The sequence below is a fragment of the Candoia aspera genome, chromosome 1, assembly GCF_035149785.1.
Source record: "Candoia aspera isolate rCanAsp1 chromosome 1, rCanAsp1.hap2, whole genome shotgun sequence".
Lineage (NCBI taxonomy): Eukaryota > Metazoa > Chordata > Lepidosauria > Squamata > Boidae > Candoia > Candoia aspera.
Window position 1 is genome coordinate 306,060,935 of NC_086153.1, and position 27,528 is coordinate 306,088,462.

The 27,528-nt window shown below is 40.9% G+C and overlaps 1 protein-coding gene across 1 annotated transcript in view; it reads left to right on the forward strand.

Moving 5' to 3' along the window:
* Window positions 1-7,431: 7,431 nt before the first annotated feature.
* RIN3 (Ras and Rab interactor 3) overlaps window positions 7,432-27,528 on the forward strand; it is a 100,861-nt gene continuing 80,764 nt past the window's right edge. Inside the window, exon 1 of the mRNA XM_063290252.1 lies at window positions 7,432-7,644. Coding sequence (XP_063146322.1) covers window positions 7,610-7,644 — 35 coding nt within the window. The 5' untranslated portion in view covers window positions 7,432-7,609. The remainder of the gene's footprint in view (window positions 7,645-27,528) is intronic.

Genomic DNA, 27,528 nt, shown 5'->3' on the forward strand with positions numbered 1-27,528 from the left:
ACCTTCACAGTGTCCCTCAGTCATGTAATCGCCATTACAGTCAGTATGCATTGTCCTGTGCATGACCTCTGGTTTTTCTGCCCACCCCTCTTGCAGAGCACAGAGATTGGAGAGGAAGGGATTACATGAGAGTAAGCAGGCAGACAGTGGGGATTACACATTGAAAGCAATTCACTGGGGCTGGCAGCCACCAGCATGCTACACAAACAGCCCGGTGTATTCCCCATTCCCCAAGTCAGGTACTGGAGAGATTGTCTACAGAAATTGCTTGTCTGCCCATCTCTGCTGAGCAGAGAGATTGGAGAGGAGGGGATTACAAGAGAGTAAGCAGGCACACAATGGGAATACACAGAGCTGTTTGCATAAATTATATCTTTATTCATTCATTTGATTTATATAGCCACTCACCTCACTTTTATGTGACTCTTTACAACCAATGCCACATTTACAACCTTTGCAGCGTCCCTCAGTCACATTATGGTCAGTACATGTCCTGTTCCTGACCTGTTGTCATCCCCCCATTTGCAGAGTAGAGAAATTATAGAGGAAGAGACTACAAGAGAGTAGTCACCTGGGGAAAACACCTGGCTGTTTGCATAGTGTGCTCAGGGCTGCTGGCACCACCGCAGCCCTTTCAGTGTATATTCCCCATTGTGTGCCTGCTTACTCTCTTGTAATCCCTTCCTTTCCAATGAATGTAAATACAAACATTAAATCCCTTCTTGCTAATTATCCCAGCACTGGGGTGAGCATTCCGAAGCATGGAGGAGTGGAGAAAAGGAAGAAAGCACAGCCATTGTCATGTGATTTCCCACTTAGCAACCACTTCACTTAGTAATGGAGTTGCCAATCCCAAGCTGTGTTAGATGGGATGCTTTCTAATTGTTTTGGGGTACAGTTCTCATTGACCCCAACCAGCATAGCCAAAGGCCAATAATGAACAGAGTCTGTCTGTCTGTCTGTCTATCTATCCAATTTGTCCCCGCCCATCTCCTCCCATCGGGGGACTCTGGGCGGTTTATAGTAATCAATTAAAACAATAATACAATGAATAAAATATACAATATAAAATTACAGCAATAAATAATATAAATAAGAGTAAAAAATAAAAACTCCAAATGGCAAAAGAATCTAAAACAGTCCATATGTGTGAGGAGTGGTCTAAGATAGCAGCCATCCCCACGTAGCTCTATTCCCCTCTCTGCCCCAAGCCAGGTGGCAGAGCCAGGTCTTCAGACTCCTCTGAAAGGCCAGGAGCGATGGGGCCAGTCTCACCTCCGGGGGCAGCATGTTCCACAGGGCGGGCACCACTGCAGAGAAGGCCCGCTTCCTGGACCCCACCAAACGAAGTTGTCTTAGAGACGGGGTCCGCAGCATGCCCTCTCTGCACGATCAGGTGGGACGGGTTGATGTAATGGGGATGAGGCGGTCCCTCAGGTAACCTGGCCCCATGCCATGTAGGGCTTTAAAGGTGATAACCAACACCTTGAATTGGACCCAGAAGCAGACTGGTACCCAATGCACCTTGCGCAGCAGCGGTGTTACATGTGCCCTTCTAGGGGCACCAAAAACAGCTCGTGCGGCTGGATTCTGGACCAGCTGAAGCTTCCGGATACTCTTCAAGGGTAGCCCCATGTAAAGTGCATTGCAATAGTTTATATGAGAGATAACAAGGGTATGAGTGACTGTTCGAAGGGCCTCCTGATCCAGGAAGGGGCGTAACTGGTGCACAGCACGTAGCTGCACAAAAGCTCTCCTGGCCACGGCTGCCACCTGCAATTTGAGCAGGAGCCGTGAGTCCAGGAGGACCCCCAGATTAGACACTGGGTCTGTCTGGGGCAGTGCAACCCCATCCAGAACCAGAGATGATAATGTCCCAGATACGGAAGAACCATTAACCCACAGCAACTCCATTTTACCAGGGCTCAGTTGAAGCCTGTTGTTCCCCATCCAGACCCCCACAGCCCCCAGACACTCAGAGAGGGCAGTCACAGCATCACTTACCTCACCTGGGATGGAGATGTACAATTGAGTATCATCAGCAGATGATCTCACCCAGCAGTTTCATGTAGATGTTGAAAAGGAGCGGAGAGAGTACTGAACCCTGTGGCACCCCACAAAGAAGGGGCCGCGGGTCGGATCTCTCGCTCCCTATCACCACCGACTGGTACCGGCCCTGGAGGAAGGAGGTGAACCAGAGCAAGACCATGCTGCCCACCCCCAACTCCCTGAGCTGCCCCAAAAGGATATCATGGTCGATGGTATCGAAAGCTGCTGAGAGATCAAGGAGAGCGAGACGCACTGCCACCATCCCGCTCCTGCCAGAGATCATCCGTAAGTGTGACCAATGCCGTTATTGTTGCAATCCATCAATATCTGAAGGGCACCAGGCTGCTGATCCTTCAGTCTATAATACTGTTTTGTGAAGAGAACTCCAGGAATGCAAGTATTCAATCCTGATACTTGCAGATAAGTAAGGTTTTGTAATATTTATACTGAGTGTGCATAACTCATACTTCATAACTTTAATATTTCAATGGACACTGCTCCCCCACCAGATTTCTTTCAAGCCCATGCTCAGTTCTGTCCCTGACTCCAGTGCAGCATAACTCTCTGATTTCTGTTAGTTAATTAATTAATTCTAAATGAATGGGAATGGAGCATGAGGGACAACATATGCTTCCCTATAAAAATTACTTTGCCTTCATCATGCAAAGAAGGTCCACTAGTACATATCTTCCACGAGATTCACTAAGCTAAGCCAATGCAACCATTTTTTGTTCCTACTGTACATTTGCAGACCTACAGAAGAAGGAATTCTTGAAAGATCAGCTTCAGCAATTACAATATCAGTATATGTAGCTCTCGCTTAATGACGGCCCTGTTTAGTAACTGTTTAAAGTTACAATGGTGCTGAAAAAGTAACTTTATGACTGGTCCTTGCACTTACAGCTGTCACAGTCAATGGAGAAACCAGCAGTAAAATTGCAAGTTGTGGTCATGTGATGTCTCACTTAATGACCATAGGTGACTCATTTAATGACCACAATGGAAGTGAGGTCATAAGTCCATCATGGTCACATGGGCAGGTTGCTTTTACCTAATATAGAATTTACTTCTTTACTTCTGCTACATATTAATATTTCCTGGTTTTATGGATAATGCTAAACCAATACTTCTTTTTAAACCATGTTATGCTGAACAAGTTGCTGTAGACCAGATCGCCGATAACATTAAAAAAAATAAAGGAAAAATTGCCATCGTATTAAGCCAAAAACAAACAAATCACACTACAGTTTAACACCATTTGCAGAATAGACCATTACATTGTTTTTCGCAATATTTCTTGGGACTTTGAATTCAAATCTGAGAATCTCTGGGTGGATCCTGTACAGAGCCAGGCGGCTTCATTAGAGTGCACTCCTTCAGTCCTTAAACTGGTGGAACAGTATGCCGGCATAAGATTTGCTGCCCTGACTGGAGGTAGATGACCTGTGGCCCACTTGTATCCTGTAACAGCATCTTCATTCTGGAAGGCTCTCAAGAGCATGTACACTCGCAGTTCAACCTTCCACTAAATGATTCAGAGCACTGTACAGTTGAACCGGATGCAGAAACCCCTATGTCCATGACTGGCAAGCCAAGTCTACCTCTTTTCACAGTTAACACTTGCAGGACAAATTTCATAAAAGGCTTGACCAAGCCAATTTTTCCCATTCTTTCACTACACTTTGTTTGGTTAGACAAGTTAAGGGATTCTTCATCTCATCCCCGGCTGAGGAAGATTAGTCATCTCCAGCTGTTCCTGTTCTCAGTTGTCCACAGAAATGTTTCCCTCTTCTTGTGACACAATTTTTGCCTTGGATAAAGTGTAGCACGCTTCATCATTGCAGTGGTTATTACTGCAGTTAGGGGCAGGATCTGTTGCCTGCTTTAGGCTACAGTCACTGGGAAGTGCCCAACGTGACCATTTTGACTTGGGCCGAAGGAGACACAGACAACAACAACAACAGTCTGGCAGAAGCATCTGCCTGGCTGGCACTTTCTTACTTGGGTTTATCGCTCTAGAGTGCTGGACCCATTTAAAAACAGGAATAATGCTCTTTTGAGAGCACTAATGCAGTGCTGGACAAAAGCCAATTTAAATCAGGAAAGAGAACTAGATTTTGCCAGCTATTTATTGCTCGTTGTCACCGCTAGGGGTGTTGCAGGTTTCCCAATGCATCTACCAATGGTGTGTGTGTGTGTGTGTGTGTGTGTGTGTGTGTGTGTGACATGTCCATCACCTTTCCTGTTTTTATTATTTTTATTATTGGGGTGGGGCAGAGGCACCATTCTGCCTACTCAATTCTACCCCCACATAGCACACACTTGAGTTTACTCAGTTGTTGTTGTTTATTCGTTTAGTCGCTTCCGACTCTTCGTGACTTCATGGACCAGCCCACGCCAGAGCTTCCTGTCGGTCGTCAGCACCCCCAGCTCCCCCAGGGACGAGTCCGTCACCTCTAGAATATCATCCATCCATCTTGCCCTTGGTCGGCCCCTCTTCCTTTTGCCTTCCACTCTCCACATCAGCATCTTCTCCAGGGTGTCCTGTCTTCTCATGATGTGGCCAAAGTATTTCAGTTTGGCCTTTAATATCATTCCCTCAAGTGAGCAGTCTGGCTTTATTTCCTGGAGGATGGACTGGTTGGATCTTCTTGCAGTCCAAGGCACTCTCAGAATTTTCCTCCAACACCACAGTTCCAAAGCATCGATCTTCCTTCGCTCAGCCTTCCTTATGGTCCAGCTCTCGCAGCCATATGTTACTGCAGGGAACACCATTGCTTTAACTATGCGGGCCTTTGTTGTCAGTGTGATGTCTCTGCTCTTAACTATTTTATCGAGATTTGTCATTGCTCTTCTTCCAAGGATTAAGCGTCTTCTGATTTCTTGACTGCAGTCAGCATCTGCAGTAATCTTTGCACCTAGGAATACAAAGTCTTTCACTGCTTCTACATTTTCTCCCTCTATTTGCCAGTTATCAATCAAGCTGGTTGCCATAATCTTGGTTTTTTTGAGGTTTAGCTGCAAACCAGCTTTTGCACTTTCTTCTTTCACCTTCATCATAAGGCTCCTCAGTTCCTCTTCACTTTCAGCCATCAAAGTGGTATCATCTGCATATCTGAGATTGTTAATGTTTCTTCCAGAGATTTTAACTCCAGCCTTGGATTCCTCAAGGCCAGCTTGTCGCATGATGTGTTCTGCATACAAGTTGAATAGGTAGGGTGAGAGTATACAGCCCTGCCGTACTCCTTTCCCAATCTTAAACCAGTCTGTTGTTCCGTGGTCTGTTCTTACTGTTGCTACTTGGTCGTTATACAGATTCTTCAGGAGGCAGACAAGATGACTTGGTATTACTCAGTACACCCAGCAATAAACTAAAATTTGACTGGCTTCACAGGGTCCACTGAAATATAAGCTAATCAACCACATTTTAGCCTAGCATATGAATCGAACCAAGATGGGGGTGGCAGATGGAGATACTCATGAGGAAAGAGAGAGATAAGGCATTCCACTTTACTTTTGATGGTGGGCAGAGAGAGTGAATTATCACATGAAAGCAAGTCTAGGGTTATTTCTTCACAGTATTTTTGCATTGCCACAGCATTATCATCAGATCTGGGTGATCCTGCACCACTTACTGAATCGATTTATTTCCAGTTCAGTTTCAGGATATTTGAAATTGCACTAATGGTTATCTTTCTGCTTGAAATTCTGAAACTCTACAGAGCCTATGGGTAGGGTGCTGATCTATTGGCGGGAATTCTTGCCTCATCCGTCTCCCAACTCCAGGGTGCATATTGCCATCAGTGACAAAGTGTTGAATTTGGCTAATGAAAAAGCTCATCTGAGTGGAATTGAAGGCTATTATAAAAGTAATTAGATAAGGAGAAAGATCTATCACAGAGACTGTATTTCTAATAATAAGGAGCTTTGCTCCTATCACTTTATAGGTTCAGGCCAATGACTTGCTGTTTAATCTCTAGGATGGCTGTCTCAAGCCTTGACATCATCAAAAATTGGATTGGTAGCCCATAATAATTCAAGTCTGAGAATAATTCTTGGAATTATTCCAATAAATTTATTGACTAGGATTAAAGGGGGTCAAAGAACCATCTTAAGAGGCCAATTTTAGCCAGTACTAATTGACAGGATCTCATACAAGCCTTTATGAGGCTCAGGCTGAATTTCAGGCAAGGCTCAGGCTGAATTTCAACTAAAGAAGAGCATCAGGCTCTCACACAGTGAGAACCTGGTAGTCAGTTTGGTCTAGTGGTTAAGGCAATGGGCTAGAAACCAGGAGACTGAGAGTTCTAGTCCTGCCTTAGGCATGAAAGCCGGCTGGGTGACCTTGGGCCAGTCACTCTCAGCCCAACCCACCTCACAGGGTTGTTGTTGTGGGGAAAACAGGAGGAGGAGGAAGAAGAAGGAGTATTTGGTATGTTCGCTGCCTTGAGTTGTTTACAAAAATAATAAAGGTGGGATAGAAAATAAATAACTCATAAGCCTGTGTTGCTTTCCCTTTTGTGTGAGTTGGGGGATGAGATATTGGGACTGGCAGTGGGTCAGGACAGGAAGAAGTGAACACTGTCCTTTGCCCTCTTCTACTGCTCCATTGAACTTACTGGTGTTTTCAAAGTCTCAAGGCTAGTGGCCATGAAGATGATCACACTTGGCTTCAGAAAGCTTTGTGGGGGTGAGGAGGGCCAAGTGCCTTCGGCACCTGAGAGTGGCCCATCCTTCTCTGTCATCCAGGCTGTGTAACGCTTTTAGAGCATTGATCATATACTGCAAAGAAAAGTGTTCCCTGGCTGCACATCAGGGCTTTTGCTAATGAGATACTAGTTCATCACGTAATGGCAAGCCCAGGGTCTTTTGATGCAATGTGACTGGAAAAGTGGTGTCCCAGTGTTAAACACTCCCATCTCCCAGGTCCTATGTAAACTGTGTGAAGGCTTCCAGACTCCATCTGGTTCCAGTTACATTCTTGCACACATGGCTCAGGAATCTGCAGATGGACACTGCTCTGCTGTATCAAACCCTTCACAGGACTCACTGTACCTAGCCAGAGCCTCTCCTCCATAATGTACCTGCCAGACGGATGAACTCATGGATTCCTCTGACTTGAAAGAAAAAGCAGGTACAGAGCTGATGACTAACCGTCACAGGCCTTTTCCCTCTAACCATCAGAGCTAAAGTTCATGACTAAAAATGGGCTTATTAAAAAAAAATAGAGGAAAGGAAACAAACCACCCTTGACCACCAAGGACTGCCTCTTCCTGATGGCCCCTCTTCACATAAATACAGGAAGTAGAAAAGAAAGAAAAGATCGCGCTCGTTTCAGAGCGTCTAGTAGCCTTTTGAAACGACGGTGGGGAAAATCATTTTCTATTGTGTTGAGTCCATCATCTGCTCCTCTTCTTCTTCTTCTTCTTTTTTTTTTAAATCGGGGGGAGAGGGGCTCAAAAGGCGTGGAAGTTTCTGACAGGAAATGCCAAGGTGTAACTTTCTCCACAAAGAAAACTTAAAAGGATTCTGAAAGCAGAAGTTTCTGAGTCCGGCTGGGATGATGAAAACATCGATGGGAAACCAGGGAAGCGGGTGAGTCCTGAAACTTTCGCAGCTATACTTTTTCCCCAAAGGAAAGATGTTTCTCTCTCCCCTCCCCTCCCCTCCCCACGCACTCCTCCCTGCATCAGGTTGCCTGTTGGAGAATCTGTACGCCTTGTATTATCCGCTGGCTGGTCTTATGTAGAGGCACCAGAGGTGCAGCCTCCAAGATGACAATTTACAGCCTTTTCTTCCATGAATGCCGATTTAACAAAATTGGGGGGGGGGGGTTGTGTGGAGAATTGCAGTGGAGAGCAAAGGAAGGCGAAGGGAGGTGAAGAAGTTGCTTCCATACCATCATGGTAGATATCTGGAATTAAAGCAAAACTTACTAATGAATCCAGTGGAAAAACAGGCTTTATTTTTCTCACCATATCACCAGAAGTGCCTGAAAAATGGCAAACTGGAAAAGGTTAGGAATGACTTTTTTTTAACTTGATGCCCATCTGTGGCTTTAGCCCAATATCTGCTTGTGATCCAAGTGAAATTTTCCCATTATTTTGCCTCCATGCTGCCAGAAAAAACTTTCTGCATCCCAGGCTGCCATTATTTGGACCAGAACAAAAAAAGCCATTACTAAAAATATATTCCATATAGCCTAACACTGAACATGCAGATTTTAGTGAACAAAAAGCATGTCCCACCGTTGTGAAGCCAGAGAAAGCTATGGCAGAATTTTCTCTTTGGAAACAAATTCATGGTTTTATTTAACATGATAAGCTTTGGAGAAACCAGCGGTGTTAAATTTTTGGAGGGATTCAATTTAAATAGTGAAACGAAGTTCGTAATCAAAAGGTGTCTATTGGCTAACCCTAATCACCAGCATGTATTTTTTTACAACTGCTGTTAAATGTTTATGAGAATCTTTTTAGTAAGCTGACTGTACAGACAAATAAATAAAACAGGATGGGCACAACAAAGGGCTTGTGCAATGTATGCATGCTTTTCAGCACTAACTAGAAAACTAAATTCAATTAAAAATAAAGAACATAGTATAATTGTTCTAAAATTCACATATAACTTTTGCCTCCTGGCCCCTTTGGGGTTAATGTATCAATAGTGGTTGCTGTTTTGGAGGGTTTTCGAGGAGCTGATCCAGCTGGGTCCCCCACCCCCAGCCCCAGAGATTATCCAACTGGTAGATAAGTTCCTTGTAATGCAACTTGGACTTTGTGCTTACTAGAAGGGTATCCCCAGTGGAAAGGACTTTCCTGTAACATTTACTATGAAACAAAAAGGACATTCAGTCTGAATATTAAAAGGAACTTCCTGATAGTAAAAGCTATTAGGACTAAACAATTACGTATTTCCCTCTCTAGTTTTTGAACTAGATAACCACCTGTCAGGTATGGTTTAGTAGGTTCTTGCACTGAGTTGATGCAAGATTTGTTTCAGCTTATATATAACCTTCTGTGACTGTATGAAATGCCAGTTCTGGCAAGCCAACAGTACTAGAAGCTACTGTCTGCATCTGAGATAGCTAATGCTTTGGGCACATTTAGAACATTGAGAGCATATCGTAGGCAGTCGTGACTGGGTGGGCTTCACAAAGTTTTGTCAATGTTGGGCATGGCTGATCACAAAACATCCCTTTATCAGAAAACCAAGTGATGGTTCCTTCCTATCCATTCTTATCGCCAAGGATGCCCCTTAGCATCAGATGCGTACTTTTTCTTTCTCAGCTGGTGGGTTCATTTGGAAACAAAACACATTTTTATTTCCTAATAATGCCTTAAAAGTCTTTCAGCTTGCCATTCATTTTCTTAATTAAAATATTATTTTAAAAGATGAAGAAAGTTGGAGTTAGGAAGTCTAACAGGTGCCAAGTGGTAAGTTAGTGGACATAACTCATAGCTCATAGCTCATGATCACTACATTGCCTATTCCTTCTCTACCTGTCTATTCCAAGAGAGAAATCCAGAGATTTCAATACACTGAAGAAAAACAACCTAACAAAATTAGCCTATAGGCAAAATCGCATTATGCATTGTTGTCTCCCCATATTGCTTTATGCATAACTAGTTAATTGCTCTTGATCTTACTAGTGAATGCAATGTTGCTTATTGCTTATATTCTTCAAACATCCTGTATAGCAGTTTGGGAAAAGAAGGGAGGACTTGCTAGTGGAGGAACTGAGCTGCAAGTGAGCAGCTCACAGCCTCCCTTGAATCCAGAAGGCGGATTTTCCAACCTCACAGAGATGTGTTTACAATAAATTGAAATCTGGAATCCACATGGCAATTGAATTCTGTGAAGGAATCAAATCCACAAGCAGCTCAAGAAACTGTAGCTCTGGTGAGCAAAACTGGACTGATAAAGAGAAAAAAAATACAAAAGCAAAATAAACTCCAAATCTTCTGGCAGAGAAACCCAACATTTCAAAATTCCTTGGTAATTAAAGCCATAACGTTGTTTGCAGGTTATGTGATTTTAAGCTCATGAATTTAGATCAGACTGTAGAATGACTTCAGGGAAGTAAAGTACAGTTGGAAAGTATCTATATACAGTACATGATTTTCTAGGAAGGAGAGAATGCCCGGCAATATTAGGGTTCATTATATGGGGAAACTATATATGGAAATGGAGAGCTTTGGATCTCTACACTTAATTTTGTCAATATATTTGACAGTGAAACTCAGACGTAATCTTGTTTTCTAGTAAAACCAATCCTGAGAAGATGACATCACAAGGTCAGTTAAGTTTGTAGAACAGCATAGTGTACCAGCCATTACAAGGATCTCTTATCAGTTTTACACACCCCAGGATGCTATTTCCTAGGCAAAAGATATCCAGATAGCATAATGAAGTGCATGAAAGACATACCTGAACTGACAGAGAAGGATTGGAAACAAATGCATATTTGAAATATCCCAATGGCTGCCCTCAGTTACATCTGGCAATTCAAAACACTATTTTTATAATAAGCAGAGTTAGTGGAGACACAATTTTATGGGGAGTGGGAAAAATCACATAAATGTAAAGATGGAATTGCAAAACATGAAATACATATACACTACATATACATATAGATATATAATTATAATGAGAGTGACATACATACATACACACACACACACACACACATACATACATACACTGTGTTTATAAAACAATTATATAATTGTTTTTCTACTTTGTACAGAATCAAGGTAGTAATTTAAATGACTCAAGTCATATTGTCCTTTTTGTTACAACAAAAGAATTATATTTAGGCCATTTGCAGCATTTTCTAAGCAGATTCCGCCCCCCCCCCCCAGTAAGGCCTCACCAGGAATTGCTCTTTAATAAGTATGTTTTATCAGCTGTGATATAAATTGCAATTTGGTGGCAAGGTTCAGTCTATGTGAACATTTGTCATCATGACGTCTGACTCAGAAGCACACAACCTATTCCCCAGCCAGTCCTTCTGATGTGATTTTCACTCAGTATTCATTTTTTCTCCAGACTTCCTTTGTGACATTTTTTCTCCACTCTGCCTTTGAGGGGGCAGGTGTTTGTGGTTCCATCATGGGATTATAAAACATTGTGGGATTATAGCTCTCTCAGTGGTGGGTGTGTTTGGAAGTCTAGCTGCACTGAGCCAAGGGTCTCCACAAGGGGAACAAAAAAAGATGGCACCCATGGCATTGTGCAATCCCACCCCTCTTTTACAACGGGGCTGGCTTGACTTTTTTGGCCCTCCCCCTCCCCCCGCAGGATGCCCCTATGCCAGGCAGTTTTATCTCCTCTGAGGACAGTAGTAGCAGGATAATGGAAAGAGAAGGAAATAGGAAGCAAACAAGCCCATGCACAGCATAATTAGGGCCAGCAAAGAGTTACAGCAAACAGTTGCTGCAAAGTATGCACAATTATGTTTTAATTTTAATTTTTGGCTGTACACATTTGCATATTTTCAGGAAATAATGAGTTAAGCACATGCACCACACACACACAATAGCTGCAGCTTAAAATGTCTTTTTAGGACATGCCCTTTCTTCTCCCCTTATGTTATGCATTGGTATGTGACTTGTTTGTTTGTTTATTTGTTTATTGAATATAAGCATTTCTCCCATACCATTCTAATGTGTATACATCATAATGGGCAGCTAATAGTGATTAAAAATAGTGCAAATCTGAACCTTTTAAAAGAGAAAACAAAGTTGGAGTTGAATTATCTAGTAAGAATGATGCAACAAAACTCATCTTCAGATATGAGTTCTGTTGCCCAGGGAGTGAATGCCTTTCTACAGAAGAAAATTTTGACTCAATGGTGGAACACAATAGAGGCATTGCCACCAAAGGTGGAGAATTCCCAGTTTAGATCAGGTCCTTTCTACTACAGTGGGAACATAGAGAAGGGCCTCTCCATCAATAGTTAGGGTGTAAGGCCAGTATGGGGATAAGAGTCCCTAAAGAATCCTGGCCCCTTGTTTTATTTTAAACTGAGTAGAAACTATATTGTTGTTGTTGTTTATTCGTTTAGTCGCTTCCGACTCTTTGTGACTTCATGGACCAGCCCACGCCAGAGCTTCCTGTCGGTCATCAACACCCCCAGCTCCCCCAGGGATGGGTCCGTCACCTCTAGAATATCGTCCATCCACCTTGCCCTTGGTCGGCCCCTCTTCCTTTTGCCCTCCACTCTCCCTAGCATCAGCATCTTCTCCAGGGTGTCCTGTCTTCTCATTATGTGGCCAAAGTATTTCAGTTTGGCCTTTAATATCATTCTCTCAAGTGAGCCGTCTGGCTTTATTTCCTGGAGGATGGACTGGTTTGATCTTCTTGCAGTCCAAGGCACTCTCAGAATTTTCCTCCAACACCACAGTTCCAAAGCATCGATCTTCCTTCTCTCAGCCTTCCTTATGGTCCAGCTCTCGCAGCCATATGTTACTACGGGGAACACCATTGCTTTAACTATGCGGACCTTTGTTGTCAGTGTGATGTCTCTGCTCTTAACTATTTTATCGAGATTGGTCATTGCTCTTCTCCCAAGGATTAAGCGTCTTCTGATATCCTGACTGCAGTCAGCATCTGCAGTAATCTTCACACCTAGAAATACAAAGTCTTTCACTGCTTCTACATTTTCTCCCTCTATTTGCCAGTTATCAATCAAGCTGGTTGCCATAATCTTGGTTTTTTTGAGGTTTAGCTGCAAGCCAGCTTTTGCACTTTCTAGAAACTATATTACATGTGCCTATTTAGTGACAATTGGCTTTTGAAGAAATACCACCACTGTGGTGCCTCCCACATAAAAGGGGATTTGGCATAGATCCTGCCCAGTTTTGGTCAATGATTGAGGAAAACATTAGGTGACCTTATCATGTGCCGACTTCAGGGTAGCCTTAGGGTACAGTAGACTTCCACAACCTGGAGCCCTCCAGAAGTGTTGACTGCATCTCTTTATTGAATGAGTAGTTTGGCACCTCTGGAAGGCCCCAAGTTGGGGAATGTGTCAAGTATGCAGTACACTGATCAAGAGATGAATATCAGCTTAGGTATCATTTATGAACAATTTTGCAATGACTGCTGGACACAGAGAATTACTTCAGCAGCAAGCACAGGAATATACTTTGCCTGAGTTGGTATGTCCATCCCACTGGATCCTCTCTACCTATTCATGTTAGTTTTCCAAATCTGATAATAAATGATAATGAGATAACTTTATACATTGGGAAAAATGATAGCTGTCTTTGCTGTGTTCTCTAAAGCCACTTCTTACCTCTCTTCTTTAAGAGAGCAGAAGATAGGAAGATAAAACCACATGGGATACACAAGTTGGTTAGTAGGGAAGGAAGGTTGGTAGGGGATCTTTCCTCTCAGATTAATAGCTATTCCTTCTAATATTTTTTATGTGAAAGCTACTGAGTGGTTAGAGAAATAAGCTTTGCACTTGTCTAAGGGACAATTCAGTATATTTTTGATTTATGCTTTAATAAATCCATGACCCTAAACTACAAAAACCAGCAAATAAATTTAACTCAAGGCATGAGTTATGGAAAAATGAATACAATGGGCAGTATTGTTGCATCTATAGAAATGTATGTACTTCTCCAGGCCAAAAATGTCCCCGGAGGTTCTTTTTTCAGGAATTTGGAGACAATATTTTGGAACCATAGTTTATTCACACTCATTTCTATCTATTCCATGCTTACCTCTGTCCAAGCGGAGTTCAAATATGAGTCTTCTTATTCAAAATTACCATGCCAGGCTTTATCTTTCCACTAATGCACCTTGCAAAGTGGTAGGAAGTTTTTGTCAGCATGTTTTAAAGCATGATTGCTGGATCCCACCCTAATCAAGGGCTAATACAAACACAGGCAGTATTCTATTGTTCTGGAAGTATAACTTAAATAATCTGAATTGATATCATTATCACTATTATTATTGGGGCAGCTGAATGCTATTTTTGTCAGATCCTCCACCTGCAACTTCTCTCCATGGTGATTTTCATAAACAAACTCTCATGAGTCAAATGCTTAGGAAGCCTCAAACGACAACCTCAATAGTGTGAAATCTACAGGAAGGTCTTTGAATGCTCTACCAATGTTCATCTCTGTTGGCATTGTGTGAACTATGTTTTACAGATAGAAAAGCTGTTTTCATTGGCAGCAGTGACAGCTACTACAGGCATTCTCAGTTGCTTCCTTGATTACCAACAGTAGGAACTGTCAATTTAGATGCCTCTCTGTCTGATTTGATGCTGTAGTTCATGTAGTCCAAAACAGTAACACCCACAAGGTGGACTTTCTAGGGCAGACATGGAATTTCTGGGAGTTGTACACCAGAACATCTGGAATACCACAATGTCCTCCCCTTTGATTAGATGTGGCCATCCAAAACCTTTCAGAAACATTTGGGAGAGATGCATATAACTCACTTCCCACCACTTGATTGAATACCACTCTATTTGAGCGTCTTATTTATTCATTTATTTATATTATCCCACCTTTAGTATTTTTTTATAAATAACTCAAGGTGGGGAACATACCAAATACTCCTTCCTCCTCCTCCTATTTTCCCCACAACAACAACCCTGTGAGGTGAGTTCGGCTGAGAGAGAGTGACTGGCCCAAGGTCACCCAGCCGGCTTTCATGCTTCAGGCGGGACTAGAACTCTCAAGTCACCTGGTTTCTAGTCTGATGCCTTAACCACTAGACCAAACTGTGCATACATTCTCTATTCTATTTCTGTATCAGTCCTTGATTTTTTAAAAAATGCATGAACATTTGCATTATTTTTGATGCACATGTTACCCTTGGAGAGACTGGCTTATGGAATCACCAAGGGTTTGATAGGACTGAATGGATAATTCGATTCGACCCTTACATATGCAATTCTGTAGACTTTTCACCCCCAAATGTACCATTTTAGTTTTTCAGTTGTAAACTGTATGCTCGAAATTGTGTTATGTTAGAAATCATTTTAACAGTGGCAAACTAGAAAAATGGCATATATGGATGGATGGATGGAATGGGAAGAAAATTTTAAAGGTATCAAAGGCATGCAGTTTTAATGGACAATATTTGTTGCCTCACTCTTGTAGCAGACAAGGCAAAATTTGGCTACACTGTGGGTGGTAGTGCCTTTATGGTCTGCTAAAAATAGAAGACCTACCATTGGCCCTCTTTCCCTGGAAATTCCTTTATGAGAGTCTGAATTAATACTTCAAGCAGGTTCAGATAGAAATTACAGTGCAACAGGACATGCTGAACATCCTCTGTGGTATGGGAGACACAGGGGCAAAGTCATTTGTGGAAGGGAATGTTTTGGTATTTACCATCAATAACTGCTGAAGGGAGTGTGCTTAATCTAGCCAGAGCAAATGCTCTGTAATGTCTATTGCTTATTAAGGATTGGCAATGATCAGCTGGCTTGGTACGTTATGCATTTAATAGTCTACTGAACTGGAATCCAGGGCCAGTTGCATCTAAAAGAAATCCTCACTGGGGACTTACTTTGCTGCAGACAGGTGAGAACCCAGCCCAGCCCAGTGTTTCTGAACCCAGCCCAGTGTTTCTCAACCTTGGCGACTTTCAGATGTGTGGACTTCAACTCCCAGAATTCCTCAGACAGCCTGGCTGGGGAATTCTGGGAGTTGAAGCCCACACATCTTAAACTGGCCAAGGTTGAGAAACACTGGCCCAACCTATCACGAACAACCATTTTTTAAAGCAAGATGCCTTTGCTGGTTTGTTTCCAGTGTGAAATAAAACTTAGCATGTAAGTATCTCGCCAAGCAACAAGGGAAGCTGCTGTGGTCAGACAAAATGGACGGCCTGAGTTTTAAATGTTTGCCACAAGCCTTCCCTGTTCCTCTGCATCACTGCTGCTATTTCACTGAGCACACACTTCTTTTGTCCCTTTTTGATCAGAACTGTAAGCTGTGTTAAGACACAGGAGGAGAAACCGTACATGCAACATCATTACACTACCTGAGGAAAATCAATAACATTTTAATTCAGCAGTTCCTATGCTGTCACCCTTCATCTTTGCATCTCTGAAAGGTATAAACTGAGCTTAATGGTAAGACACTGCACTGCTTTCTTTTGGCTTGTGGTCACTTCAGAGCTAACTGTTATTTGGGCTATCAAAGAATTACAAATCCTGCAAAAATGCGTAACAGGCTTTTTGAACTGATCGTTCATTTTTGTATTCAGTCCATATTCGTTCAGCACCATTCATTCATGACCACACCTCACCTTCTTTTTCCGCATAAACTCTTGACGTGGCTCATTCCTACAACATTTGGCTAACTTAATTCTTCTGCCAATGCATGTGCAACTCTCACTTCCATATAACAAAATGGGCAGAGGTGTGCTCTTATGCACAGCCATTGTTGGCTTCTCTCAACGTTCATTCCTTTTTTTCAAAATTTATTTTTATTAAGGATTTTTTCATAGAATAAAACATAAATCAAAAGAAAAAAGGAAAGAAAAAAGGAAAGAACAGAAAAGAAAGATATGAATGACTTCCAGCCTTTTCAACAGATACTTATAGTCTTATTGTCCCTCCTCCCTCTTAGATGCTATACAAGTTCCTTCAGCCCCTCATTTAATCTAAGTCTGTCTTAATTTTCAAATCCATAAATCATCATTTCATTTCTTTCTTCTTTCAGCAAAAGTCCATATAAGGTTTCCACTCTTTCAGAAAAAAAAATCGTTTTTTCTCTGACCAAACAGGTCAGTTTTGCCATTTGTGCGAATTTTGACATTCTCATAATTCATTCTTCCATCTCAACATTCATTCCTTATAACAGACCAAATACTACCTTTCCACCATCATTTCTGTTAATATGTTTTCTACTACAGATTAAAGTTACTATGGTAACTAATCATTTTGGCTGGGTGAAGAGGTTGAATTTAATTGTCCCCTTTTCAGTTGTTAATTGTTGCACTGGGGGTGGGGGGGAGAAGAACTTCCCTGGACTTGTTTTAGTTTCAGTTTCCCTTCTGTGTAGGCATGTAGAGAGTTAAGCAGCTCTCACTGAGAGCCTGTAAGAATGCAGAAGCTTTTAAATATGTTTGCTTTCTGTAAATAAAAAATATTTTTATAGAAATGCCTGGTGTGTGACTTTTCTGATCTCTCCTGGGCCAAAGGCTTTCTAGCACTCTGCCAACAATTTCTACATCTTAAATTTTTACACTCATTTCCATTTGTAATAAACATTCTACCAAGGTATGTAAATTCATTGTCTTCCTGTCATTTTTCAGTGCTTATGTGTAGCTTGCAAATGCACATTCACTGCAAATTATCTGGGTTCTCAGCCCCCCCAAACAGGATCATCTGCATATAAAAGTACACGCAGCCCCAACCAACAGACCTGTATGGTCTTTGTAAGCATCCGTTATATGTGTATCTTTATACTCATCCATAAATGTAAAGTAGCACATCACACGTCCTTTTCTTATTCTCTGCTTGGTGTTAAATCATTCACTAAGCATTCCAATTATTCTCACATGTTTTACTTCCATCATATACCACCCTTAATTCATTCAGCAATCAACCTTCAACTCCTTATTTGTTCAAAGCACTCAATAATTCAAGCCTATTCACTTTATTTACAGTATGCTTTCTTTAAATCAACAAATATACCGTCAACTTTATTTCTCACATTCGTACATTTCTCAATGACCTGCTGAAGAACAAATACTTGGTCTACACACCCCCAGCCAAGCATGAAGATGACTGCACTTCCCAAATTTTACTCATTGTCGCTTCTCATACCCTTTCAATCAGAATTCTGCCAAAGACCTTTCTGGGCAAACTAATTTCCCCATAGATTTGCATTCACACTTGCTACCTTACTGTTGTTCTCATATGAGAACAATAGCAGCATTTTTCCAATTGTCAGACACAGATGTCATCCTCGCCCACATGTTAAGGGTGTTCAGTCATTCCACAAGCAAACCACATCCATATGTTAAGTTTTCTCCAGTTTACATCATCTATACCTGTAGCTTACCCTTTTTCAACATCCTCACAGCATTTATGACTTTTCATCATTTTTATCCCTTGGATATGAATGTTTGTAGCATTTGCTTCAATTCTACTCTTCATCATATTACTGTATTTCCTTTTGGGTGTGTGTGTGTGTGTGTCCATGTGCGCATGCCTTCGAGTCAGTTTTGACTCCTGGCACCTGCCTGGATAAGTCCCTGCAGTTTTCTTGGCAAGGTTTTTGGAAGTGCTTTGCCATTGCCTGCTTCCTAGGGCTGAGAGAGAAGGCTGGCCTAAGGCTACCCAGCTGGCTTTGTGCCTAAGGCAGGACTAGAACTCACAGTCTACTGATCTAAGCGTTCCCAATTAGGCAGTAGAAGTTTAAAGGAGAGAGCTAAAATACCAGTTTAACCTAAGGTTGAAAAGGCATCCTGGCAATTTTCCCCAAAGGCATGATTTGTAAAAAAAAAAAAAAAAGATTTACAGACGCTTGGAGACAGACAGTCAAGACTGTCTCTTATAAATAGGACAGCTGCAGCAAAAGGTTAAAAAACTTGAGGCTGGAATGAGGAACTGAACTATCACTGTCCAGGGCTCAGAAATCTCCAGTAATCTTCCATCATGCTGCCTTCCCATATCACATTCACCATATTGCATCCGTGTGGCTAACTTGGGGGCCCAGCCCCTCCTTACACTCCACTAGCTGGCAACAATACATCCAAACAATTTCCCATCTGTTCAGTAAAATGTAATGTGGTGAGCAGTTTCTGTTTTCCTTGAGTGTGAGGGACACATTCTTTCGTGATGACTCTACAAAGTCCTTGTTAAAGGGAAACAGAAATAACTCTCTGTGTTGTATTTACTTCACAGATGGGAAGCTGGTTGGGCTTGAGCTGCTCTTAAAATTTTGCCTAGGAACTGCCTTGTGGCAAATGCACTTTGCAAGAACTCTGCACGTGAACAACAGTCACCTGAAAGTTCCCCCCCAAAAAGACATTAGAAATCGTATCCCTGCATTTTGGTAGATGCAATACCTATGGATCTCTCTCCTCTGCTTTATACCCCAACTGCTTGTTTTACTAATTGCTTCATGCTGCCAGCCCTTACGGTGAGAAGAAATTTGTACTGCCATTTGAGAAATGGTGGGTCATTCATTGTTACAAGGAATAACACTCAAACTACTCTCCAAAGAAATACTGTCAGTGACTTAGGTTTTGCCCAGCACTTCAAAATATTCAGAATTTTGTTTTTGTATCAGATATTCTATAATTAGGAAATCCTGCTAATAATACAAGCAATTACAGTGGACAAAGAGGGAAAGGAAGGAAGAGAAGGCAGGGGGTGGGGGGATGTGAAGCAACCTATCTGCATATTCTCAAGGAGGGAGAATTGTCTATGGAAGTTTAAGCACTCTTGCTATCAGTGAGAGAATGGTGTACATTTCTCTTATTTAATTCAAGAAAAATTCTGATTTCCATTAAATCAGATTATTTTTACATCTGGGATGCTGCCCTTAGATCACCTTTGAGTAAAGCCAAGCTTACCAAGAGTACTTAGTTACTGTAGTAATGATGTGCAACCCATTCTGTGCACAAATCAGGGAGCATCATGGTTTGGTGAAGTTCAGGGGCACAATACTTTTGCTCTGTACTTGGGGCAAAATACTTTTTTCCATTTGTGCACACTTCTGCCCTGTAGTGAAATAGGATCCTTTCAGTGAACTGGAGAAGGATGAGCTACCAATATCTTACAGGGCAAGGAAGAACACAAAAAGAACAGAAGCAGGAGTCATTTGGAGCTTGGAGCTTTCTACTACAGACAAATGACTGTAGCAGTAAAGCTATGCAGCAATTTAAATTTGAATGGAAAAAAGGTGACTCAGAGCTTCTGGGGGCATGCACATCATACTTCATGGGCCACTCCTGAAAGAAGCTAAACCTTTTCATGGGCATGCCATGATTTCAGGAAAAGATGCTTTGATTTAAGAAGATGCTGGCAGGTGTGATGTATGCACCCTCATGCACAACAAATCACCCCTTTCCCTTTGAATCTGGGTTGCTGCCCAGTCCTAGTAGGCAGTTTATATATTTAGTTATGACACACACACGCTAAGTTCCTGTTATCAACTAACAGTTGCAGGCCATTTTATAAAGATATATAAAACAAACAACAACAACAAAAAACATTACAGCGTAGCAAAACCTGTGAACTCAGCTTATAGCTGACAATTTGTCAGAATATATATTTTTAAAAAAAACCCTCACTTGCTTTTTCCCTCCTCCCAATTCCTTTACCTTTTCTCTAGATTTCCTTAAGATGGTCAGCCTGTGGACAAGAACTTTCTTATTACTTAGCTTTATAAGCCACTTCAAAAGTGTTTTGGTTGAAGGGTTGGGGTACATAAAAGTACACAAAATACAGTTGAGGGAAGAAATGCCCCACAGCCCCTTTATAGTGGCAAATGTACTTCTGTCTTGAGTAATGTTCAAGCTGAGATTAGCCAGTTGGGAATGGCTCAGGATTTCAAGTCTACCATCATGATCATGGACTTGTCCCAGTTGGTATCCAGCACTGTCCCTGCAGCAGACCCCATGCTAGATTTGGAATTTTGTTCAGTCTGTGTGGGTTACCTGAAAATAGAGGAGCTTTCTGTAACTTTGCTTTCATGGACAGATCAATTTCTAGTCAATCTTAGACTGGCAGCAGCTACAAACCTTTGCAAGGGTACAGGACCAGTTAAAGTGGTCTAATCCAGGTGGCTAATGAATCCAGATTGTTTTCTGGATGTGCTTGATGAATTTCCTTTCTCACCTGCTGGCAATACCATGGAAGCCCTGGCTGATCCGAGGAATAGACATTCAACTCCAAGCAGATCTGTACAATAATATTTTCTAGACACCTTGAAAACTTCTCATTGTGACCCACAAATGCCCTTCCAACTATCCTTCCCTAATAGAGTTAACTTTAAATGGAGCCATTGGTCAACCCTCTGTGGATGCCACAAACGTGAAGAAATGTTTATGCTCTTCTGTCAATGGTGTAAGCTCAGACCTGAGCTCTTACCTCTGTCCAGTCAAATTCCTTCTTTGTCTTGTGTCAACATTGCTCTAGGCAGCTCCTCTACCTCCTGTTATTTTACTGGAGATATAATTTTTACCCCATAAGGCATCATCCCTAGCTTAGATCTAATTGTCTTTAAGAAGAAGATACTTTTGGCTTCTGGTATGAGTCATGGCTGATTGAAGAGGCTTCCAGTGTGAGTCATGGCTGACTGAAGATGTCTCCATGAATGAGTGGAGACAACAACTGCTGTGAAGAACAAAAGACCGGTGAATAGACCGGTCCTTCGAATCTCTCCAGAGAAGGAGAGATCGGGAGATCTCCCATAAGTGCTCTGAATGGCAGCTCCTTGTGAGGAGACCATAAAGCAGAGGTCTCCTGCGGGTTTTTGCTCCAGGAGCCAAAGGAGACAACATCATTGCTCTCAGCAATTGCAGAGCCTTTCATAAGGACACTAAGCCAGCCAAAGTCACTTTCTAATCACATTAGAAATGTTCAATTTAACCACTTTGTGGATATTAGAGATCTTCAAAACTGCAAGCTTAATTTGACAGCTGGTGAGTTTTACCTTCTTTGGATTTAAGACATTTTAAACAGAGACTTAAGAATTTAAAATAATAAACAATTGGCAAAAAGCAAAAAAAAAAAAGATTTTGATTTAAGAAAGTTTTAAATGGATTGGGAGACCAGAGAGGTTTGGAATATTGGTTATTTTGGCTGTAAGATTTGAAAAACAAGTATATAATTAAATAATATACTCATGGGAAATGACTGAAACAGAACTAACCCCATATTAGGAACTGAGGCTGGATAAAGGTTGCAAATGGACACTAAAGGGAACTAAAGGACCAGGCAGAAAAGAGTTAAAATGGTTAAGCCGGCTCTAACTTTTTCTTATCTTAAAGAGTTTTTTGAAACATGGACTGAAATATTAATAACTAATATCTCAGAAAGGATACAGATTTCAACGGATAAGCTTTTAGAAAATGATGAGAAAACCTTTTAAAAACTTGTACCTATGATAGACATCATAGAGTTTGAAGTCATGGAAGACAGCAACATTGAAATCACCGAAATGGGAATACTAAAGACAAATCAAGAAAAGGAGCTGGACATGGAACAGTTGCAACAAGAAATTCTGGACGATACCTCTTTATGGGAAGAAAAGGATCTGGACATGGAACAACTGTGACAACAAATCCGGGACAATGCCTCTTTATGAGATTTACAAAGTAGGCTGGTGAAAGCTTTGAAGACTCTTTTTAAATGCCAAAGTGTGATAAAAGATCAAATCCTGTGATGCCGTAGGAGTGATTTAAAGGTCAAGATTGTGCAGAGCAAAAAGAAGGAATATAAAGTTGGACTATTTGACCAGGGATAAACTATCTGTTTGATATTTCTGGTAACTCCGAATGGACTTTTTGCTGAACTAGGATTGAAAATATGATTTCTGGATTGTGTATAGATAAAGGTTAGGCTATGAGGAGAAGAGTTTTTTTTTATTTGTAACATTAAAAGAGGGTGAAAAGTTAGTATATTAACTTATGCTCGATGTGATGAAGCTTGGAAGCCACTTCTTTATTATTGTTATTGTTATTGTTGCCTTTTTCTTTTCTTTTTCTTTTTTCTTTTTTCTGACCTTTTCCTTTTTTCTTCTAGTTTAGTTCGTGTTAGTTTTTACTATGTTTATTAAAAACTTCAATAAAATTATTAACAAAAAGAAGAAAAAGATGATGCATCTGGCAAATTAGAAGACGTTTGCTTGGTACTCAATGTTTTAAGTCTGAAGCAGCATCGTATCATTCTCTTTCTCAGTTGCTTATGACACTTGCTATTAGCTGTCTCCGATGCAATACAGCTTGGTAATTGCAGAGCCACAGGCTGTGGCCCAGCTTTTAATAGGTGCTGCAACACTTAAACCTCAAGTACTATTTTCTCTCTGGTATGTTGACTTTATTAAAGTCATCTTCATTTCAGATCAAGAAATGACCAGACATTATCTTGAGGATAATGAGCTAACAAACCAGTAAATTCTAAAGTCACTAAATAAATTAATGATTTTAAAGATTATTGCAAACAAATAATAGCAGAATATGAACGAGTGGTGTTATAAGACAAACAATTTAACAATGGTAGGACTCCAGGTATGGATGCAAGGGTAACAGCTGGGGTGTGTGTGCCCAAAAAGTTAAGGTGGAGAACGACAGCTTCAATTGCAGAATCTCAGCTGCTGACTTTTTGACATCCCCCTGAGGATGCCCCTATATGGACCTGCGTATTATAAACTGTATGTATGTATTAGTTAAGACCTTGTTTTTATAGCCATAGTTAAAAATTTGCCTGTTGACACTCTAATTTTCAGATTTTAATCTGTGAGTAAAATCTTAACATATCAGAAATGTCTGTTCCTGGTCTTGATTTTAAAATAGGCCAAATTATATTCTGCCAAAAACCCTTGGAAAAAAAAAGTAAAGTGCTAAAATATATAGGAACTCAAAAGAATAATTGTAATTTATTCTAAAGATCAGGGGTGAACATTTGCCATTAATTGCTGTACTGAGTTGTCCCATAATTTTTCTTTATTATATTAAAATGCTGATGTCATACTTCTAGAAAATGAATAATTGGGTTTAATGCCAATCTAACCTATCTTTGGGGGCACCTGTTTAAACCACATACCTATATAAGAATCATTCAGAATTTTTCATAACAAACCTTGTTTTTTGAAAACAAATATTTGAAAAAAATATATAATTGTAGACATAGAGTTTCTTTTAAATTTATTTCAGCAAATCATCAGAAAGTGAACATGAAATTCATGGATAATTCTGTGAAAATGCAACCCCCCCTTTTTTTTTTTTGGTGCCTTTGAGTCAGTGTTGACTCCTGGTGACTACCTGTACAAGTCCCTGCAGTTTTCTTGGCAAGGTTTTTCAAAGTAGTTTGCCATTGCCTGCTTCCTAGGGCTGAGAGAGAGTGACTGGCCTAAGGTCACCCAGCTGGCTTTGTGTTAAGGCAGGACTAGAACTTGTGGTCTGGTCTCCAACCTGATGCTTTAACCGCTATACCAAACTGGCTCAAAACGTACTATATAATTGTAAATTTTCTAGACCAGATTGATGAAATTGTAAACAAATTAGCACATTATGCCAACTTTGTGGCCTTGCCTGATGTCATGAGTACTGATGGCGAGCAGGAGGGGGCCCCTATCCAGGGGGGAAAATGCATGCGTAGTACTGAGGAATTAAGCAGCCATTCAGAGACACAGATCAGACCCGCCTTAACTTTCGGGGTTTATCTGTCTGGGTTTTTCCCACACTTCTTCAGTTTGTTAGGATTCTGTCTTCTGTAGCAGTAATAAACACTAGAGACCTACTCCTCGTCTCAGCGTGATTCCTGACTGTTAGGACACCCAGTTAGTCAATATTTGCGGGTAAAGTTTTCAAAGAAACTGGAAAAATTATCAAACAGCCAAAATGATTCTTGCTATTGGTTTACTGATAATGTTTCCTAAATGGAAGCAACATAAGGAATTGATGCAATTACTTTTGTTAGCTGCCAGGCTTGTCACTGCAAAACATTGAAAAAAATAAAATACAGCTTTCATTGGATTCATGGTATTTAAGCGTGGGAAATTGCTTTGGCAGAAAATTGACCCAGCAATAAACAGCTAAAAAATAACCCTACAACAAAAGAAATATTTATTTAAATTTGACTACCATTTATTGGCAATAGTGACAATATTTTCTCTAACTGATCATTTTAATGTGTACAAATACAATTCTAGATAAGAAATATTGAATATGGATGTTTAAGATGTGTTTATCTCTGTTAAGATTACATATGTGGATATGCGTATATACATATACAAATATAAACATAATCAGCCCCAAGCTTTATTTTTAACTATTTCTGTTTTTTTTAATCTACAATAATTTCAATTAATGTTTTTGTCCTGCAGAAAAATGATACATTTTAAAGCTTAAGATCTAAGAAAAGAAGGTGATGATATCTGATATTTTAATACTGATAACATGAAGATTACCATATCATTTTTCAAACATACCTGTCATTTGCATCTGTCTTCTCTTGACATGGAGTAGGATTTTGAACTGTATTGACAATTGTAACTTTTGCACCCCAACACCTTCTAATGATTGGAAACTGCCAGTTTTTGGTAGGTGTCAGGCTCTGCCTGCTACTCAATAAGACACAGACGCCAATTCAGGAAAAATCAGGTTCTGAGTTTATTCAAGTATAGTGCATGCCTAGTTAAAAGCTGAGAGTGGAGGGAGCGCGCCGGTACGGGATTTAAATAGCCCGCGCCGGTCAGTGCTCCCCCTTCCCTCCATTGCGTAAATTCCCGAGCCCCAAATGTCCCGTTGCTGGTGGGTGAGGGGTCGCGGGGCCCCTGCTGGTGCCCCAGGCGTCTTGCTTAATCTTTCTCCTCCGGCCGGTGATGACTTTAAGCCGGGCGATAATCTTCTGCGCTTCCGTTGACAGCTCCGGGCGTGCCTTGTGCTCAGGCATTGTCAGTTTCACCCTTTGCAACAATGTATCTTCTTGATTGGATCTTTCCGGCTGGAGTTGTTACTTTGTTGCCGGTGTCTGTTGCCTGTCTTTGTGCGTTGCTTGCATATCTCTTAATCCCTTGCCCCTGCTTCCTTGGTATTGTTGTGTGTGCCGTTGTGCTGACACAATCAGCTCAACGGTGCTCATGACAGTAGGTAGCAATCTATTAAAGTTAATAAGTCAACAAATAAAATACTAGTACATCAAGTGCTGTTCATATATGCTTTCTGTATGGATGGACAAATTAAGGGACATAGAAACAAAGAGAAAGAGGTTATCCACTTTCTCCTTTGTTTCAAAAGTTAACAGTTGTGTCTCTTAGTGGATAAGGCTGAAGAGGAAGAAAAGTGAAAGGATAACTGTAGCTGCTTTATACCCTAGTACATGGGCAGTTTAAAATATTTAAGGTTTCTGTCCTATATTTTGCCTTCTGAAGCATATAGTCCATCTGGACTGTTGTTAACCAGCCCATGAATGACAATCGCCATTATAGCGCAATGCAGGGAAAAGGTTCTCTTACTTCCTGGTGTACAACACAGAGCAACCCTAGGGGACTAAGGGTTCTAAAGGGTGTAAATCAACATGTAATTTAGCTGCGTATTCCTGAAGAAGTAAGTTAAGGCACATTTATTTGACTAATTGCATTGATACCACACAATCCCAAAGGTAAATGATTATGCCAGTACTTCTTGCTTCCAGCTGAGCCACCTTGTAACTCATGTCATATAAATTACAGCACTTTCCATGCAATTTACTATGCAATTAATTGAGCCATATCCCCAATTATTCTGCTAATACCAGGCGTCTCTGCAAAATGCTGCAAAATGAGATGGCCAGGAAGAAGCTCTTTGTCAAGGGAACCCGTAGCTCTCTAGGCAGATCTGTAACCAAGCATTTTTTTGTTATTGGTGATTGGAAGGACAGATTAGTTGTGTCATGGATATAATGGTGGCCACTGGTCAACTATATTTGGTAACTGTTTCCTTCCATTCCAGATACACAACCTTAGGTGGGCTATCAGATCTGGTCTGCAGAAATCTGGATGGCAATTTTATGTATCTCTTTGTGCTCTTCTAATGGTCATCTGGAATTTTGCAGCCCAGATCTGGCAGTCTTAGCCTTGTCAACTTTCTACAAGCCAAATGTCCAGGAGATGGATTATGTAAAATGTTCTTTTTAGTAGGCAGATATGCAAGGGGTATTCATATAAGCTACTCTAAAATAGGAATTGGTAGGTCTGGTCTGCTTTACTATCTGCTTTGCAGGACAGATTTGTACTCTAGCACATTTTTTAAAATAAGAATTTTATTAAGTTTCAAGCAAAGATAAAAACTACAGAAAAACAAAAAACTACAAAGAAAAAACTAAAAAAGTATGGAAATGCAAGAGAAAATTTTTTCAAAGTTACAAAAAGAGGTGACTTCCAACTTTTAACAGCAAGGATATACAAAAATTTCCATAATCAATCCCTTACTCTATATTAAACCAAAATCACATTATTTCTATAAATCATTCCACTGGCACATTGTAAAAATCACTAAATACAGTTACTCCCTCCCCTTATATTAAAAGAAAAGAAAAAAGAAAAATTTATATACACTTCCTAATCAACTTCCCCCCCCAAAGATAATGTCAGACTCCCTGCTCATATGTTCACAGAACACCTTATCGGATCACATCCATCTTCATCAAATCCGTGTCAGCAGACTGCGAGTCATGAGCAGGGAGGGGGAGCCGGACTGGAGTGTGAATCATTTTGTTTGGGCTAAATCTTTATTGCCCAAGGTCATCCAGCCATATACCATCCAGGCCATCTGCTGGCATAGGGA